Genomic DNA, 17311 nt, shown 5'->3' with positions numbered 1-17311 from the left:
TAACACTATCCACAGTGGGAGTAATATAGGTGGTAACATCACATTTATCTAGACAAAATATATGATGTGGCATGTAATTAATGAAGAAAGATAACATCACATTTATCTAGACAAAATATATGATGTGCATGTAATTAATGAAGAAAGAGATGCATGTGGTAACATAGCTAGTTACTGTAACATCATACATATCAAGAAAAAATAAATGTACAACCTAATAAATGAAGTGATGCATGACACAACTCATATGTTACTACCCACTGTAGAGGTAGTAACATATAGACTAATAACATATGCATGTTACTACTCTAAGTTACTCCCCGCTGTGACTAGTCTAAGTCGTCTTTGTATTTTGTGATAAATTTTGACTATAGATTTAACTAAAAAATATTAATGCATGTCAAAAAGACTTATATCATTGGTATTTAAATATTTCCAACTATATTATTTTCTAGACATGCATTACCTTTAAAAAAATTAAGGTCAAAATTTTACACAAAATACAAAGTGGACTAATAAACTTTACTACCATTACTCCCACTATGGGCAATCTTATGATATTTTCGTTGTGATTAGCCAAGGACGAGGCGAAATCACGTTCTGTGATGGAGGACTTTGACTGCAGTTCATCCCCTAGGGCAAGCAAATATCGGGCGTATGTTACGGTACAGGTACAGGTATCACTTATCCTCCTCCGGTGTGCACCGGGGAGCTCTGCTCACCGTCGTCGACCAGGACTCCCTATGGCCGTAGGGGAGGGGAGATGTGCGGCCGCTGTCCCCGGTGCGTGCAGCGAGGAAGGGAAAAGCCGCCGTGCCGTGGCTGGCATCGACGGCGACGACGACCCTCGGCTCTTGAGAGACCAGGAAGGTGTTGCCGGCGACGGCGACGCTGCGGATGAAGATGGTGGCAGTCTCTCCCTAGCGGTCCTCCCGGCAGAGGCAGAACCGAACGTCCTCCTCGCCGCCGGCTGCTGCTGCTGCTGCTGCTCCGGCGTCGTCGGCTCTGACGACATCCCCTGTCTTCGCGACGAAGACTTGCGCAAGCTCCTGTCCGGTGACTGTCACACAGGTGGGGGAATTTCAAGATTGAAAACAGTTGGCAAACGTCAAACTGAAACTATGTCTAATTTCCTTAGTTTTAAAAGGGATAAAGAATTCATTTTTGGAAGATATGGAATTGGCAAGCAACGAAATAAATATTGCTGAACAGTAGTAGCACTAGATCACTATTCATGTAGATTTTTTATATCCTCGAAATGCGATTAAATTATATTCTGGCATTTAACAGGTTTATGGAATATCATCCCCCTTATACAAAATGTTCTTTTGGATTTTCCCCAAATTTCATAAATGTGGTTTCCATGGAGTATGCACGGTGACAGGTTGTTTTCAGCTGATAGTTAAGCTATTAGTCTTCAGGCAAATTTTTACTGTTGAGACAGGTTGTTTTGAAGAAAATTAGTGAGATAAGGTAATAAACTACAACCTCCAATTTTGGTGAAAGCCCTTTCAGCATTGCCAGCTTCCTCTCAAATGAGTTGCCCAGCATCTACATGCAACAAAGACAGAAACTAGTCATTAGATTGATCTTGAACTGATCGACTGGGCAGCCTCATTTTATGAGATTTGTGAACAACAAAAAATGAAGCCAGCATTGATGTGCGCTTCAGTAGCACTTACAGCTGCAGCTTGTTTTGAGCTATCCCAATTGAAGAAGCTGGTGAAAAATGCAGGTTCATCCCCTTCCGCGACAGCATACACGGTTGTCTCAGTGACCGACCGTGGTCCATCCCGAGCAATGCCTGCCTGAAGGAACATCTGCAGGTAATGGAAAAACACACTGAATTTTGTGATTTCCCCGTCGCATTATCACAAGTTGGAAACACTATGACCTTGCCGAAGTCGAGGGCGTGCTCCTTGGACGTGACACCTGAGTGAAGTCCAACCCAGACGTAGATTTCTTCGCCGCAGTCCAGTATCAAGGTCTCCTCCGTTGCCAGATCATCCTGCGAGAAGCTGAATACCTCCTTTGCCTGGAAGAATGGAATACCAGAAGAAACTATTCAACCTTTTCAATAGAGATCAACAAGGTACGAGTCGGATGTATCCTTCATTTCTTGTGGTTCAGTGTAAAATAGCACTAACCTTGAACAGACCTGAAAACAATCATATAGCAGGGTCAGTAATGATCTTGTGCGCAGAGGCTATTGGAACGAAAAATACACAAGACTGTTGCACGTACATTGTTGAAAAGTACACGTATACAGATGTGGATCTGTTGGCCAACCCTTGATACGCTTTTCTTTGGAGTATTCTGATCTTCCTCCTAATGTTGTCCAGAAACGGTCAGTTTCAGAACCTTCTCTTACTAGCGATGATTGCTTCAGTGGCTGCAAAATAGCACTAAATATAGTCCATAAGGGGAATACATTACAATCTATAGAAATATTGTAATAAGACACAAAGGGGTTTGTTTGCAGTGTTATCCTTACACACAACTTATCCATCATTCTATCAAGTAGAACATGGTCACTGGGTGAGGAAAGACTTCCTAGCCACGTAAAGAAAGAAGCACCGTCTTGCAAAATGTAACAGTGTGACGAATTAAGCGAACTTGCAGCCTGCAATTCAGTAAGTAATCCAGTAACCATAGGATGGTTTAGAACAGCAGAGGATTAAATGATATTTAAGTGTGATTTGGCGTAAAAGGCTATGCATTTGTATTTTGGTTTTGCCCAAACTCACCAGATGAACCTGAATGGCTCGTATGCAATCAGGTCTCAGCCCTTGAACCCGGAATAATGCGGCCCCATCTTTCTGGTACAGTTCAGTTCTATTGCTTTTCTGCAGAATAGAGTTCTTATATGCAGTACTCCTGCCACCCTGTGAACGAAGATGAGAAACTCCAGCATTCATATCCAAGTATGCATCCCTTCATTAATACATGAACCACGCAACACGATAAGTATACCTTGAATATGATCAATGACTTGAATACTAGGAAAAACAACTCTGGTTCTCTGCCCTCAAGCACTTGCCCCTGAAATTGTATTTCACAATTGAGTGATACTATTGAATAGCATGGCAAAGACTTTGTTTTTGTTTTTGTTTTTGTTTGTCAACGGCAGGATTTAGAGTGGGATTAAGGAGTGAATTAGCTCACCACAACTGCACGCCCTTTGACTGAATCAGCCATGCTTGACATCAATGAAACTGTGGCAACTCTATCTTCCTGCAGCCAAATTCACAAACTAATTTAAGTAACATGCAAACTACTGACAACATGCTATATGCGTAAACAGAACCAATCACTATCTCAGTAGCATGATTGCAGCTGACCATGTTAATGGCTTTAATTTCTGCTTGGTGGAAGTGTTCCTTAGCAAGGGAAAAAAAATGAAAAAATGCCTTTGATTTACGCAAGACTAGTAAAGAGTAAACCTGTACACTATCCTGTCCAAACCAAGCAAGGAACAGATGATAATCTTTTCCATCTTCAGCGTAGCTGTACTGTATGATATAGCAGTCTCCATTGTATAGTTGCTCCTGCTCCTCGGTGCAAAGGAGGGTTACACAACCACGGTCTACCAGCCAGACCTGTGGTATATCTTATTCTGTTAAAAGACGGTTTCATACATATACGTCACATCTAGGCAATAATTTTTACCTTAAGACAACCATTACTACTGATGAGCGGCCGAGGATTGTCATCTGGAATTTCTGCAACATCGTAGCCCTGATGCTTGAAAATTGCTGCAACATGATTCTGCATGAGACCTTGCCATGATATTCACATATTTAATGGAACCAATAGATACAGAATAGTATGGTCCTCATACCTGCCACTTTCTCCCGCCCTGCCTCATACAACTTCTGCACAACATTCTTTGGCCAATGCTGAAAATGCAGCTTAAAATCGGCAATTTCATGACCTTCAGTCATTATAACAGTGCGGCCAATTGATGATCTGCCTTGTAAGTGTACGTACTCCTACAAAAATAAGAATTTGTTTCAAGCTTATGGAAAGAGTTAACTAGATACCACTAATCAAACATGTTAGCACCCTTCATCTGTTTCTTGTATGGTTGTAACTTATCTGAACTACATATTTTCTGAAGATAACAAATATCTGCATATGAGCATACTAAGAAAACAATTGTGGCTCTGGTAGGAACTTTCCTACCAAGTTAGCCTACAAAATAACTAGCAGATATGCAATGATAGCAAAAAGGAAAATAATCAGGTATCCTTATGCTTACCTCTAATGCGGTAGCAGATGTCTTCTTCTCTGAAACTAGTGTTGTCATCCCTATCCACAAGAATATTTCAGCTCCACAGTCCAGTATGTAACTTCTGTCAGACTTCAGCATTTCTCTTTCTAAAAACTGGGCCTCCATGGGAACAAGGATTCTCTTGTTAATCCTACATACAGGAAAGTTTATAAATATAGTTTTAAAAACTAACTCAAGGTTACAAATGGAGTCTGAATTAAGCGGGGGAAGTCACCAAAAAAGTTTCTTGGGTGAGGTAGTCATCGGTCCCCCATTGGCTGCGTCTGGTACATCACGAGGAATAGGCGCATAACCTCCAAAGAGGTTCCAAAACTCACCAGCATCTGAATCACCAGCAAGCTTTCCATCCTCTATACAATCAGTAAAAAACAAAAATAAAAACCTAAGAATATTCTATCCTTGCTAATGGAAGATGTAATTTCATTCAACACTACCTATTATCCCGATCTCACATCTGCCGCAGTGTCGGTTTTCTCTCAAATGCTTTATGACATCTAGTGCCATAGCCCTTGTTTGTACGCAAGAATTACAACCGCTGAAAAGGAAAATCTTGGATGGTGTGTCCACTATAAATGCCGCCTTATGATCCAGAGAGGACCGCGAAAATGGAACCTACAAACATCATCAGAGTTGTCAGTCGTTAGTAGTCTTACATTGACTCACTGAGATGTGTTGGAAATTCTTTGGTGTAGCAATTTTTACTTCTCTTAGACGAGCTACATGCTCTCCTTCGCACCGAAACATCGTGGTCCCGTCGCATTCATCCCCAGATCTTCTCCAGTGCGAAGAGAAGCTACCTTGTACAGGGATGATGCATGGTTTGAAGTATGACAAGAACTTGTCGGATTCTTCGCCTTGTGTTTCCCTGTACTGGATCGTGTGAGAGCCCAGCGCCGCATCCAACTCAACGGCCTTGTCAGAGGCCATCAAACAATCTTCCTAGGTGACCACAATGCAGGATGGACAGCAGGACACAAAGTAAGTCATAAGCAAAAGGCATTGTTAAGAAAAGAGTGACAAGAGGGCCCAATTAATTGATGTGGTCGTAACACGTGTTACACCTCTTTGGCCTCCTCCCCTATCCAGTAATGCACATTATGCCTTCGAGTTCCGCTCTTGACTTCAGCTGTCTGAAACATTGTACAACATTTGGAATTACTCAGTGATGTAAATAGGCTAATAAAATGTACGATTTTACAGCTGAAACAGCCTACCCTGGAGGACTTACATGGAGTATGATATAGCAGTTCCCATTGTAGAACTTGCCATGCAAGGATTTTGCAATTGGGACTACACTGGTGCCCATAATACACCAGATATTCAGCCCTCTGGAACATTATATTGATTTAAAGTTAAAATTTTAATAAAAAATCGTACAGCCTAAGCTAGATTTATACTGCCTAACATTTACATCACTGAGGTAAAATGAAGAGTAATATTGCTTAATGCATAAAACTTTTGAAGCCACGAAATTTATTTCCACATTCCTTCCCTGATTTGAGAGTTCCAAGCAAAAATTATTGCAGTACTGCTGCTCCTCGGTAAAAAAACAAAAATTAACAGTGGCATTTTCTCAAGCGAAAAGGCAAAATTAGATGAGAGGGGGAAAGAGAAGGAATCAGGGAGGCATATTCAAATGCTGATCCAAGCTTTGCCTGGAATCTAGCCCGAGAGAGCAAATGAAAAAGAAGAAAAGGAACAGCAAAGAGGGTGAGGGGTTAGGGAGCAGGAGAGGGGACGTACGGCTTGTCGCCGACGCCGAGGAACTCGCCGTCGACGCCCTTCATTGTCGACATGGCCCCTCGAAACACTGCAGCAAGAGGAGGCAATGCGAGCTCGCCCCCACCAAACAAGTGAGCAGAGCAGGGGAGGAAGAAGATGAAGAAAAGAAGAAAAGGAAAGGTGGGCAAGCAGCTGGTAGTGAAGTTTGGTGGAGCTGCAGAGGCTAAACAATTACGCACTTTCCCCTCCAGCGGGCTCCACCAGAGCCGAGAAAGGTAATGGCGAGAGAAATAGAGGGCGCGTCCATTGCTTTGCCTTGAAGGGCGTGACGTGCGGATTTACCGTGCTGTCTCACGGGCGAGACTTGTCTGTTCCACACGTGTGTGCCCATCCGTACTCCCGCATATGTGGCATGATTTGATTGGAATAAAATAAGGCTCGGTCCACCTCCTTAAAATCAGAGGAAAGATGATTAGATTAGAAAGGAAGAAGGGAAAAAAAACAACCGTAGGATGAAGTGGGAGCACGGATGGGAGCACGGGGAGGGAGCAGGCAAGCCGGATCCCTGTCTCACTCGCACTCCCCGTGTTGTAGGGGCATCTCCGCGATCAACAAGGGCGTTGTTTGGTTAGTTTCTCAGTGAAGACCGGTATATACAGGTTCTGGGTCATCAGAGCAACTCCAACGGGCCGACCCAAACGGACACCGCTTTTCTTTGTTTTTTGTCTGTTTGGGTCGGCAAAGCGGACCTGCGCGTCCGCATTCTAAAATGGGTCGGTTTGGCCGCCCAACGGGGGCAAACCCAAATGTGCGGGCATGCAAAAAAATGGTCGCACAAAATAAATTTAAAATAAACATAAATAAACATAAGTGGCCGGTCAAACGCCGACCAAAGTCCACTTAAACATAATTAAACATTAAAAAAAATTGCGCCCGCCTTCCCTTCACGCTGCCCTAGACGTCGTCGGCCTTGCCCTTGCCCTTGGCATCGACGCCGTCATCGCCATCGCCAGTGAGGTCGATGAAGACGGGAGCAGGGTCTGCCACCCGAACGCCGCCTGGTATGCTGCCAGGACAGCCTCCTCCAGCGTCTGCTAGGGCGGCGGCATTGCGACTAGCCGCGCGCGCTCCTCCTCCTCCTCGAGCCGGAGCGCCTCGACATCACGCTGGAGCATGGCCTCGTAGCACATCTGCTGCTCGTCGTCGGCCTGCTCCTGGCGGAGCCAGTGCGCCTTCCAGCGCTCGAGGTGGGCGGCCTCCTGCTTCGGCGTCACGGCGAAGTGGACGGGGGGCACGCTCACCCACTCGCGGTACTGGCCCGTCCATGAGTAGGCCTCCTCCGGCCAAGTGGGTGGAGGCGGGGAGCGCTTCCGCGTCGGCTCCGGCTCCGGCTTGGGCTGGATGGGCGGCGACGGTGGCGGTGGCGGCATGAACAGCGGGGAGTGGACGGAGTCCCCCGCCGCCGACAGGGCGAGGGCTTGCTCCAGCCCATCCCAGCGCGCGTCCTCCTCGAGGTGGCTAGCCTCCAGCTCCTGCTGCAGGGCCTCCTCGAGGGCGGCCTGGTACTCCGCCTCCGCTTCCTCGTCCTCCGGCTGTACCTGCGGGGGTGGCGGTGGGAACGGCGTCGACACCCGAGCACTGTTGCTCCTCGTGTTCCAGGGCGAACCAAGCCTCTCAGTTGGGAGAGTCGGCGGCGTACTCGGGCAGCCGACGCTGCTCTAGCGTGAGCTGCGCGCGACGCTGGCACACCTCGTCGTCGTGCGCCCGTTGGCTCCGCGGAACCGCCGGCACCGGGATCCGCTGGGGATCCAAGTGCCAATGGTGCGGCAGCGTCACGTCAGGGTGGGGGAGGGGCTGCTTGTACTTCCAGTGCCACCGCGCTTGGTGCACCGGGATGTGCAGGCGTCGGCGTTCAGGGCGGAAATGCGCTGGCGGTGAAGGGGGAGGGGGAGCACGGGAGGACGAGGCGCCAGGGGTGCCCTTGCCCTTGCCCTTGCCCTTGTTGTCGAAGATGCCCATGGCGGCCTAGGGTTTCCTGTCGCCGGCGAGGAAGCAAGGGAGTGGTGGGGGCCAGATGTGGACGGGAGAAGTGGATGAGGCCGCCCCCCGTCGCACACGTGCTTAAAAAAGGACGCTTCCTAAGGCTGACAAGTGGGCCCGCTGTCGGTGTTTGTCATAAGTAAGACGACCGGTGGTGGTTGGGTGGCCTACAGGTGGGGACACGGCGGACGCCGAGGAGACGTGCGGCGCGTCCGCGCCGACGCATTCCAGGCGCAATTTTGGGCCGGAAATGGGTCCGCATGGACGCCAGGCGGACGCGATTTGCGTTTGGGTCGTCGCGTTGGGCCTCCATTTTTGTCCGCGCCGACCCAAACGGACACACGCGGACAAAATGGGTCGCCCCATTGAAGTTGCTCTTATCTGCATGTAGTTTGATTGCTCATATGAAGCCCAGCTCGTATTTTTCCGATAATATAAATTGCACTAGGCCCAGTTTGCATCTGGAAAAATGGTCAATTTAAGTGTTCCTGATGAGCCAGGCTGAGGGTGCTTTAAATTTCATGCGGACTAGCTTCTATGTGCCATCTAGGCAACTAAACAATTTGCTACTTAGGGCAAGTACAACGGGACTAGTTAATTTCTTGGTGAAAAAAGTATTGAGTCTTTTCCTCTAGGGTTTCCTAGAGTCCACCTTTTCCTCCGACAGCGACGCCGGAGTCCACCGCAAAACCCTACCATCGACTGCCTGATCCTTCCGGCGATCGAGTGGCCTAGGGCTTGGGTTCATGAGTACCTGCCTTGATGAACAAACCAGGGCGGGAGGAAGTAGGGGATGGCAAGCAGGAAGGCCAGGAGAGTGAGGGGCATCGGGAGGAGATGGTCGATGGTGTAGGGAGCCGAGGGGGAGTGCCTTCGCCCGAGGATCCGATCTTGGACGCGGGCGCGGAAGGTGTGAGGGAGGAAGCGGCGGCGGATGGCCATCAGGAACAGGAACATGATTGGGATAACTTAGGGCATGATCCAGCCCTGGAAGATGCCTTCGAAGGCCTGAAACTTCATGGTGAAGAGGAGGAGGATTTGGATCTGTCGGGGGAGGTTGAAGATCTCATAAAGGAGGTTCGTTGGCTGTGCTTGTTTAGGGTTCATACGTTGAGACCGTTTAGCCATGCGGCTCTGCTGAACTCGTTGAGGAACGCTTGGTCTTGCGCCCAGGGTGTCACGTTTAACATCAAAGGCCCTAATCTATTCTTGGCACAGTGTCACTGCTTGGGGGATTGGAAGCGGGTAATGGAAGGAGGGCCCTGGCAGTTCCGTAGAGATCCGGTTGTTATCGTTGAGTATGATGGATTTACGAATGTTGCTGAGTATGACTTGGATATGTACCCTTTATGGGCTAGAATTAAAGGGCTACTAGATGGTCTAACAAGGAAGAAGGAGTTGGCCGAAAGAGTGGCCAAAAAGGTGGGCATGCGGCGTGGCTGTAAATGAGGGCAGGATCAACCCTTCAAGCTTTCTAAGGGTAAGAGTTTTTGTTGACGTGCATAAACCCTTGGTTAGATTTGTGCCCATCACGCTAAAGGAATACAAGAGGTACCCTGCCAGCTATGAAAAGCTACCAGACTTCTGCTTCTTTTGTGGGTGCATGGGACATGTGGTAGAGGAATGTGGCGACGGTGTTCATGACCCGTCTGAATGTGAGTGGGGGGATTGGCTCCATTGGAACAGCGAGCCGCCGTTGGGTGGTTCTGGTAATGGTAGAGGTGGAGGAGGAGTTGCTGGAGGTAGAGGAAGAGGAGGTTTGGGTGGTGCTAGTAGGGGAGGAGCAGGAGGAAGGGGAGGGGTAGGAGGTAGAGGCACTAATGCACCTCGTACTGGGATGCGGGAGGATGATGCGGTTAGGGCGGGGTGCAGTGAAGTTGGCAGAGGTGTACAGGAGCATAATATGGGAGAGGATGATCAGAGGACAGCTCGGAAGCGGTTGATTGCAAGAGATGGCACTGTCAGCGTACGGGGGCAACCGGTGCCGAACCTTGCTGGCAAGGTGTCTAATACGGTTCTTATGATAGAGGGAGGGAGTTCCTCGGAGACTGCTGATGGGGGCCCCTCGTCTACACCAGGGAAAGTCCCGATCGCGAAAAGAAGGAAGCAGGGTGTGAATGGTGAAGTTATGGATTTGGATGTGGCGTCCGAGACGGCCTCCGATTCGGAGGGCCGTCGGAGCCAATGAATATTCTCAGTTGGAACTGTCGGGGAGGGGGGAATACCCGGACAGTTCAAGAGCTGGCGACTATCTCACAGTCGCATTCCCCCAAATTGGTGTTTTTGTGTGAGACTAGGCAAAAAGTTGATAAGATGAAGAGGATCCGAGGGCGCCTCGGCCTTAAGGGTTTTACTGACGTTGATTGCAACGGGTTGAGTGGTGGTCTTGCTCTATTCTGGCATGAATCATATGAGGTGGTGATTTTGGACAAGGAGGAGAGGTTCATTGATGCCATAGTGCGTGTTCAGGAGGGTGCAGCCCAATGGAGAGTTACATGTGTTTATGGGGAACCGAGAGTGGAGAATCGGCATGTCATGTGGGAGAAGATGCAGCGCCTGAAAAATATCAATGATCTTCCGTGGTTGGTAATTGGCGATTTTAATGAAGCCCTGTGGAATTATGAACACCTATCAGCTACACCACGGGCGGAGGCTCAGATGGTTGCATTTCGGGACGTCTTGGAGACGTGTGATCTCGTGGATCTTGGGTTTACGGGCATTCCCTTCACATACAATAACATGAGAGGGGGTTTAGCTAATGTGCAAGTAAGGTTGGACAGAGCGGTAGCCACTAATGCGTGGAGGAATTTGTTTGCGTTCTCGTCGGTCCTCCATGTTCCTTCGCCTTGTTCTGACCATGTAGCCTTAATACTCAAAGGTGCTGCAGATACAGGACCAAATGGAGGCAAGCAAAGGAGGTATGAGGTGTTTTGGGAGAGGGATCCTATGTTACCTGATGTGGTGAAAGAGGCGTGGGAGGCCGTGGGTAATGTTCAGAACTTGGGACAATTACGAGATGCGTTGTCAAAAACCATGTCAGCCATGTGTATGTGGATCAAGAAATTTGGTAATATTACCCGAGAATTGGCTAAGTCACGAACACAACTGGAAGAACTTATGCACATGAATGCGGATAGGCAGGATATACGTAGGGTGACTGACAGAATGAATGAACTATTGTATCAAGAGGAAATGTTGTGGCTGCAAAGGATAACCTGGCTAAAAGAGGGGGACAGAATACTAAATATTTTCAAAGTAAGGCAGTCTGGAGGGCGAGGAAAAATAAAATTCGTGAGCTAACGGATAGTATCGGCACTGTACATTCAGACTTTGAAATTATGGGGGCGATGGCGAAGGAGTATTTCAAGAACATTTTCACTGCCGATACTTCCTTGGATGCATCTCCTGTCATTGATCTTTTGGAAGCCAGGGTGTCGGAGGAGGATAACGTGAGACTTTGTGCGCCCTTTTCTGACAAGGAGATTTCAGATGCCCTCTTCCAGATTGGTCCGCTTAAAGCCCCGGGGCCGGATGGCCTCCCGGCCAGGTTTTTTCAACGGAATTGGACCACCCTAAGAGACGGTGTTTTGGCGGCAGTTAAGGATTTCTTCCATACGGGTGTGATGCCGGAGGGGGTAAACAATACTACAATTGTGCTAATCCCTAAAATTTCAAACCCCACAAAGTTATCAGATTATAGGCCTATAAGCTTGTGTAATGTCATTTACAAAGTGATTTCTAAGTGCTTGGTGAACAGGTTGCGGCCTCTCCTCGAGGGTATTATTTCTCCGGAACAAAGTGCCTTTATCCCAGGGAGGATGATCACGGATAATGCACTTGTGGCTTTCGAGTGCATCCATTACATTAAGCAGGAAAAAGATCCGTCCAGGAGTTTTTGTGCTTACAAATTGGATCTGCCAAAGGCTTATGACAGGGTAGATTGGGTCTTCCTGAGGCAAGTGATGCAAAAGATGGGTTTCTCTCAACGATGGGTGGATTGGATAATGTCGTGCGTCACATCGGTGAGATACTCAGTGAATTTTAATGGAACTCTCTTGGATTCGTTTACACCGTCGCATGGGCTATGGCAGGGGGACCCCTTATCTCCGTTATTATTTCTTTTCGTGGCAGATGGGTTATCAGCCCTACTGAAAAGCAAGGTAGCTGAGGGGGAAATCACACCAGTTAAAGTGTGCAAAACAGCGCTGGGCATTTCACATTTACTGTTTGCAGATGATACTCTCTTGTTCTTTGAGGCGTCCACAATTCAAGCAGGAAAGGTGAAAGGGGTGTTGGACGTGTACAGCATGGCTACAGGACAGAGCTTGAACTTCGATAAGTGCTCTTTATTTTTCGGTGAGGCTTGCCCGGAGGGGGTTCAGGCAGGAGTCCATGCTGCCTTGCAGGTCACTAACCCTCACTTTGAGGAGAGGTATTTGGGGCTGCCGACCCTGAGGGGCGTATGTCAAAGGGCAAATTCCAAAATTTTCAAGCTAGCCTAACCAAACGGCTGATACAATGGGGAGATGGGCAGTTGGCACAGCCAGGTCGTGAGGTTCTGATCAAGTCAGTGGCCCTTGCGCTACCGACTTATATTATGGGGGTGTTCAAGGTTCCGTTCTCCGTTTGTGATGATCTCACTCGCATGGTAAGGAACTTTTATTGGGGTTCATCAGAAGGAAAGAGGAAAGTTCATTGGCGAGCCTGGGATAAGCTGCAACAGCCGAAGGACAAGGGAGGAGCGGGGTTCCGTGACTTCGGACTTTTTAACCAGGCCTTATTGGCACGTCAGGCGTGGAGGCTATTAACTAAACCAGATAGTTTGTGCGCCCAAGTTCTTAAGGCGCGATATTATCCTTTGGGTAAGTTAGAGGACACTGTTTTTTCAGGGAATGCGTCCTCGTCTTGGCAAGCTATCAGCTATGGTTTGGAGTTGCTGAAGAAGGGTTTGGTCTGGAGGGTGGGGAACGGTAGAAACATTCGAGTGTGGAGGGACAAGTGGATTCCAAGACCCTTTTCGTATAAGCCTATATCGCCACAGGGCAGGTGTTGTATCCGTTTTGTGTCAGATTTGCTAAACCAGAATGGATCGTGGAACTACGAGATCCTAACTGAGTACTTTGTTAACGCGGACGTACGTGAGATTCTCAAAATCAGAGCATCTCCAAGGCTGGAGGACGATGTGCTTGCATGGGGCCCGGATAAACATGGCGTTTTTTCAGTGAAGTCGGCGTATAACTTGGCGTTTGAGGAAGTACACCGTGCTGCTGAAACTTCTTCGAGCTCGGTGCCGTCAGGTCGAAGGAAATGTTGGAGTTTCATTTGGAAGAGCCGGGCTCCGCCATCTGTGCGTAACTTCGCGTGGCGACTCTCCACCAATGCTCTCCCGACATGGCAGAGGAAACATAGAATCGGACTTGAAACTGTGAGCCAGTGCCCGGTTTGTGGCAGGGAGGAAGAAGATAACTTCCACCCCTTTGTGCGCTGTCAGCTTGGACGCGATCTTTATACAGCCATGGCCAAAGTGTGGGCAATTCCAAAGCTAGAAGAATTAGTGAATAATGGCAACGAATGGCTGCCCCATGTTCTAGCGCCTTTGAATGACGTGGGGAGAATGATGGTGATGATGGTTTTCTGGAGATCCTGGTTTATCCGGAACGAAATTGTGCACTCTAAACCTGCACCTCCGTTGGAGGTCTCAGTGAGATTTCTCCGGAGCTATGTCGACTCTCTGATTGGCATCAATCTTAACCCCAAGGCGGACACGATAAAAGGCAAAACTTGCATAGTTTATGATAAGCCAGCCCTGGCTCTGAATAAAAGAATCGAAGCTGATGGGAAGAAATGGTGTGCCCCGGATTCGGGTTGGTATAAACTAAACACTGACGGTTCTTTCGTCTCTTCGGAAGTGGCCGGGGTTGGAATGATTCTTCGTAATCACCGGGGGGAAATAAATTTTTCAGCCTGTAGATCTCTGTTCTCGTGTCGAGATGCCCTCGAGGCGGAGCTTTGTGCTTGCATGGAAGGTGTTTCCCTGGCGTTACAACGCTGTGATCTTCCGATAGTGGTGGAGCTGGATTCTAAGGAGGCTGTGACCATGATTTCAGGCGAAGGCGTCGATCGATCAATCTATGCCCCCGTTGTGCAGGAGATTAAGTACTTGCTGTCCCTGAGACAAACTTGTATTACTCATGTTTCTCGATCCCAAAATAAAGCTAGTGATAGTTTAGCATTGTTTGCTAGAATTCATGACAGGACTATGACCTGGCTAGGGTCTGGTCCGGAGGAGTCTCTGGTGATAGTAGCTGATGATTGTAAGGTTCCCTTGATTGAGTAATACAAGTTTCTCATTCGCAAAAAAAAAAAGTACAACGGGACTGACTCAGCCGTCTGTAAACAAACCTACGTAGGATACGGAAACGCTCCTTCGCGAGCGAGCGTCGCAACGAGCGGTCTCGTTTCCTCGCATTGTCGGAAGCCGATGGCTGATGGGCCTACCCATGAAGACGCATCAGCCCACATGTGCGCTGGACCCTTCTACTCTCTCTCGCCCGTAAAACTTAATCTCACCGGCCCCCTGATTTCAACGGGCGAGGCCCAGGGTGGGGCCCAGATTTACTTTAAACAATAGCCCAAGACTTGCTAAAACGGGCAAGTGTGGCCTGTCGGAATTCGCGCGTCGCAGTGGGCGCCCGCGAGATAGACTCCCTCCGTAGGAGAGAGAGATAAAGGAGAGAGAAGATGGCCGTCTGCAGAAAAACCGACGAGCGATTGCCGCACAACTCGCTACTTAACGGCTTCCTTTTTGCCGTTGTATGATCGGGTCGTCTGTAATGGCCCAAGAAAGTCTCTCGCTCTGTTTTAATAGCTGTGGATTAGTAGTAACTAACTTCGATTGGTTAACAAAAATTCCAGATTTTGTGGTGCTACGGACTGTCAAACAGACAGCCTAATATATTGGGTGTCTTTTGTGTTGTCTATAACCTGACGTCACAGACGGCATCAGTCTGAACTAATGTACATGCCCTTAGCCCGCTAGAGCCTGGTTGGTCTTTAATGCGCTACCAAACGAGGGAGCTCCTGTACGCCGCTCGCTGTGGCAAAGTGCCGGCCCTTCGCACAGGAGCGGCTAGCTTGGACCGGCTCACTTACAGTTGCACGGGGCGGCATCCCGAGATGAAAAATCGCAACGCTAGCTTGGGCCGGCTACTTCATACTAATTGGACCGCGTGCAAACCAATCGGACATAGACGCTTTCATGTTCAATTCGCAGCGCGGCAGTTAAAGACACATACGAGAGCGACAAAACTGAAATATTAATTCGAAAAATTCCCAAAAACTACAGTCCATCTATTGGGTCGAAGCGAGGCCTACAACTGAATTTTTTGAAATTACGAATATTTTCTTCAGAACAAAAACATTTTCTGAATTTTTGAACAATTTTTGTAAAACATGAACATTTTGATGATGTGAACAAATTTGGAAAGGGAGAATATTTCTTGAATTTGTGAACAAAAAATAAAAAAAAGTTATATTTTTTCAAACTTCCAGAACATTTTTTGAATTTGTAAACAAAATTTGAAAACATGAACTATTATTGGATTTGTGAACAAATTTGGAAAGTTGGAACTTTTTTGCAATTCCCAAACATTTTTTAAAGCATGAACAAAAATTTGAAATCCGGTACATTTTCTTAATTTCGAAAGCTTTGATATTTTTTGTGTAATGAGAATATTTTTTGAATTTTGAGATAATTTTTTTGAAAACTGAACATTTTATGAAAACATGAACGTTTTGGAATTTATGAACAATTTTTAAAAGCACAAACATTTTTTTGAATCTTGAGAATAAATTTCGAAATGGAGAACAAACTTCGAAGCGCGAACAGATTTTTAAAGCACGAACATTTTTTGAATCTTGAGAACAAATTTTGAAACAGAGATTTTTTTTGAAAAATACCTAATCAATTTGGAAGTGTGATTTTTTTAATACATGAACAAAAAATTGAAATCTGGTACATTTTCTGAATTTTGAAAGTTTTGAACTTAATTATGTAATGAGAACAATTTTTGAATTTGAGAACATTTTTTCGAAAGCTGAACATTTTTTGGGAAACACAAACAAAACTTGAATAGTTTGGAATAAGTTTAAAAAAGACAAGAAAAGAGAAAGAAATAACAAACCAAAGAAAGAAAATTTATTGAAAAGAAAAGTTAACTTGAGAAGGAAAACTGAAAGTAGAAAAAAGAACCCACACAAAAAAAGGAAAAAGGAAAAAGAAACAAATATAGAAAAACAAAAAAAGAAAAAAGACGATAAAAAATTGAAAAAACCGGTTCAGGGAACCTCTGCTAGGCCGGCCCAAATCGTCCCACACCGCGTGGGTGTGCGTAGCCTCGACAATTCGCCACAAAATGCGGCGATAGGGTTTTCCATCAAACGCCCTCCAAATCGAACACCCGCAAATGTGTGCGAAAGCACGACTAGCTTTCAAGTTCTTTCTTTTTCTTTCTAAAACTTAGGGCTTCCCATCCTCAGATCTCCCGCAACCGTCCGAACCTCGGAAGCCACCCAACACGGTTCTATATTGATCCGCGGCGCGGTTCGGGCGTATTTTCTCCCGCAAACCGTGGGGAGCTTTGTGAGAGTCTGGACCGCTATCACTCCCGCTTCTAACCGCCCTGACCCACCCAAACCCCTTCTCCCTCGCCCGCGCGTGTTTTTGCCAGGCACCAGCTCGCCACATTCATGCACTGTAGAGCGCGCCGCTTCACATTGAAAGCGGCTTAGGACGGATGCGACCTCCCACTGCCTCCGCCAATGAAGCGGCGCAGCGGCCGAGGGCGCCGCCCGCTACACGCCCGGCTGAACACGCCTCCTCGCGGCATTCAAACGCCTCCATTAAATCCACGTGGAAGCCGAGGAACCTACTCCGGCCACACATCCGTTCGTGAGAGGGCCGGTATTAAGCGCAACATCGAGCAAGCTCCTCCCGTCTGCCCTCTATTTAAACGAGGCCACACCCCGGGCAAAATCGCAGCATCAAGTTCGCCGCTCCCCATCTTCTTCTTCCACCATTTTCTCCACTCTTTCGATGGCATCCGACAAGCAGGAAGATCAGTTCTCCGGCATAAAAGCCGGCTGGGTGGCCCTCCGAGCCTGCCGGATATGAGCGAGAAACTCGCTGCTCCACCTCCCTCGCCTAGCCCGACGGGGCCAGTTGCCGCCTCAAGCCGGCGCGTGGTTCAGCAACTC

General features: G+C 47.5%; 1 protein-coding gene across 3 annotated transcripts; it reads right to left on the bottom strand.

The window, feature by feature from the left end:
- Positions 1-424: 424 nt before the first annotated feature.
- Positions 425-6244, bottom strand: LOC123113018 (villin-1). 3 transcript variants are annotated; one of them, XM_044534125.1, is made up of 20 exons: positions 6038-6244; positions 5523-5622; positions 5356-5424; positions 4997-5233; positions 4729-4906; positions 4509-4644; positions 4262-4424; positions 3842-3992; positions 3670-3755; positions 3444-3599; positions 3166-3234; positions 2974-3042; positions 2748-2885; positions 2495-2623; positions 2245-2392; positions 2148-2158; positions 1895-2035; positions 1683-1820; positions 1489-1551; positions 425-1060 (listed from the first exon to the last, which is right to left on the bottom strand). In XM_044534125.1, exons 1-20 carry the CDS (start codon positions 6088-6090, stop codon positions 719-721), a joined length of 2577 nt encoding a protein of 858 aa, XP_044390060.1. In that variant the 5' UTR covers positions 6091-6244; the 3' UTR covers positions 425-718. The 3 variants fall into 3 exon arrangements, with proteins under 3 accessions (XP_044390060.1, XP_044390066.1, XP_044390072.1); XM_044534131.1 differs by lacking the exon at positions 6038-6244 and having other exon boundaries at positions 4997-5229; XM_044534137.1 differs by lacking the exon at positions 425-1060 and having other exon boundaries at positions 1100-1551.
- Positions 6245-17311: the final 11067 nt, after the last annotated feature.

This window comes from Triticum aestivum, chromosome 1B (genome assembly GCF_018294505.1).
Source record: "Triticum aestivum cultivar Chinese Spring chromosome 1B, IWGSC CS RefSeq v2.1, whole genome shotgun sequence".
NCBI classification, from domain to species: Eukaryota; Viridiplantae; Streptophyta; class Magnoliopsida; order Poales; family Poaceae; genus Triticum; species Triticum aestivum.
Note: the sequence above shows the minus strand (reverse complement) of the source record. Positions and strands in the feature narration are given on the sequence as shown.

What these genes read in the sequence shown, in the direction of transcription:
- LOC123113018 (XM_044534125.1), bottom strand. Translation starts at nt 6,090, where the DNA reads ATGTCGACAATGAAGGGCGTCGACGGCGAGTTCCTCGGCGTCGGCGAC. An exon ending in ACTGCTATATCATACTCCAT is followed by an intron (nt 5,425 to 5,522) that starts GTAAGTCCTCCA and finishes ACAATGTTTCAG; the next exon opens with ACAGCTGAAGTCAAGAGCGG. An exon ending in ACGCCCTCGACTTCGGCAAG is followed by an intron (nt 1,821 to 1,894) that starts GTCATAGTGTTT and finishes CATTACCTGCAG; the next exon opens with ATGTTCCTTCAGGCAGGCAT.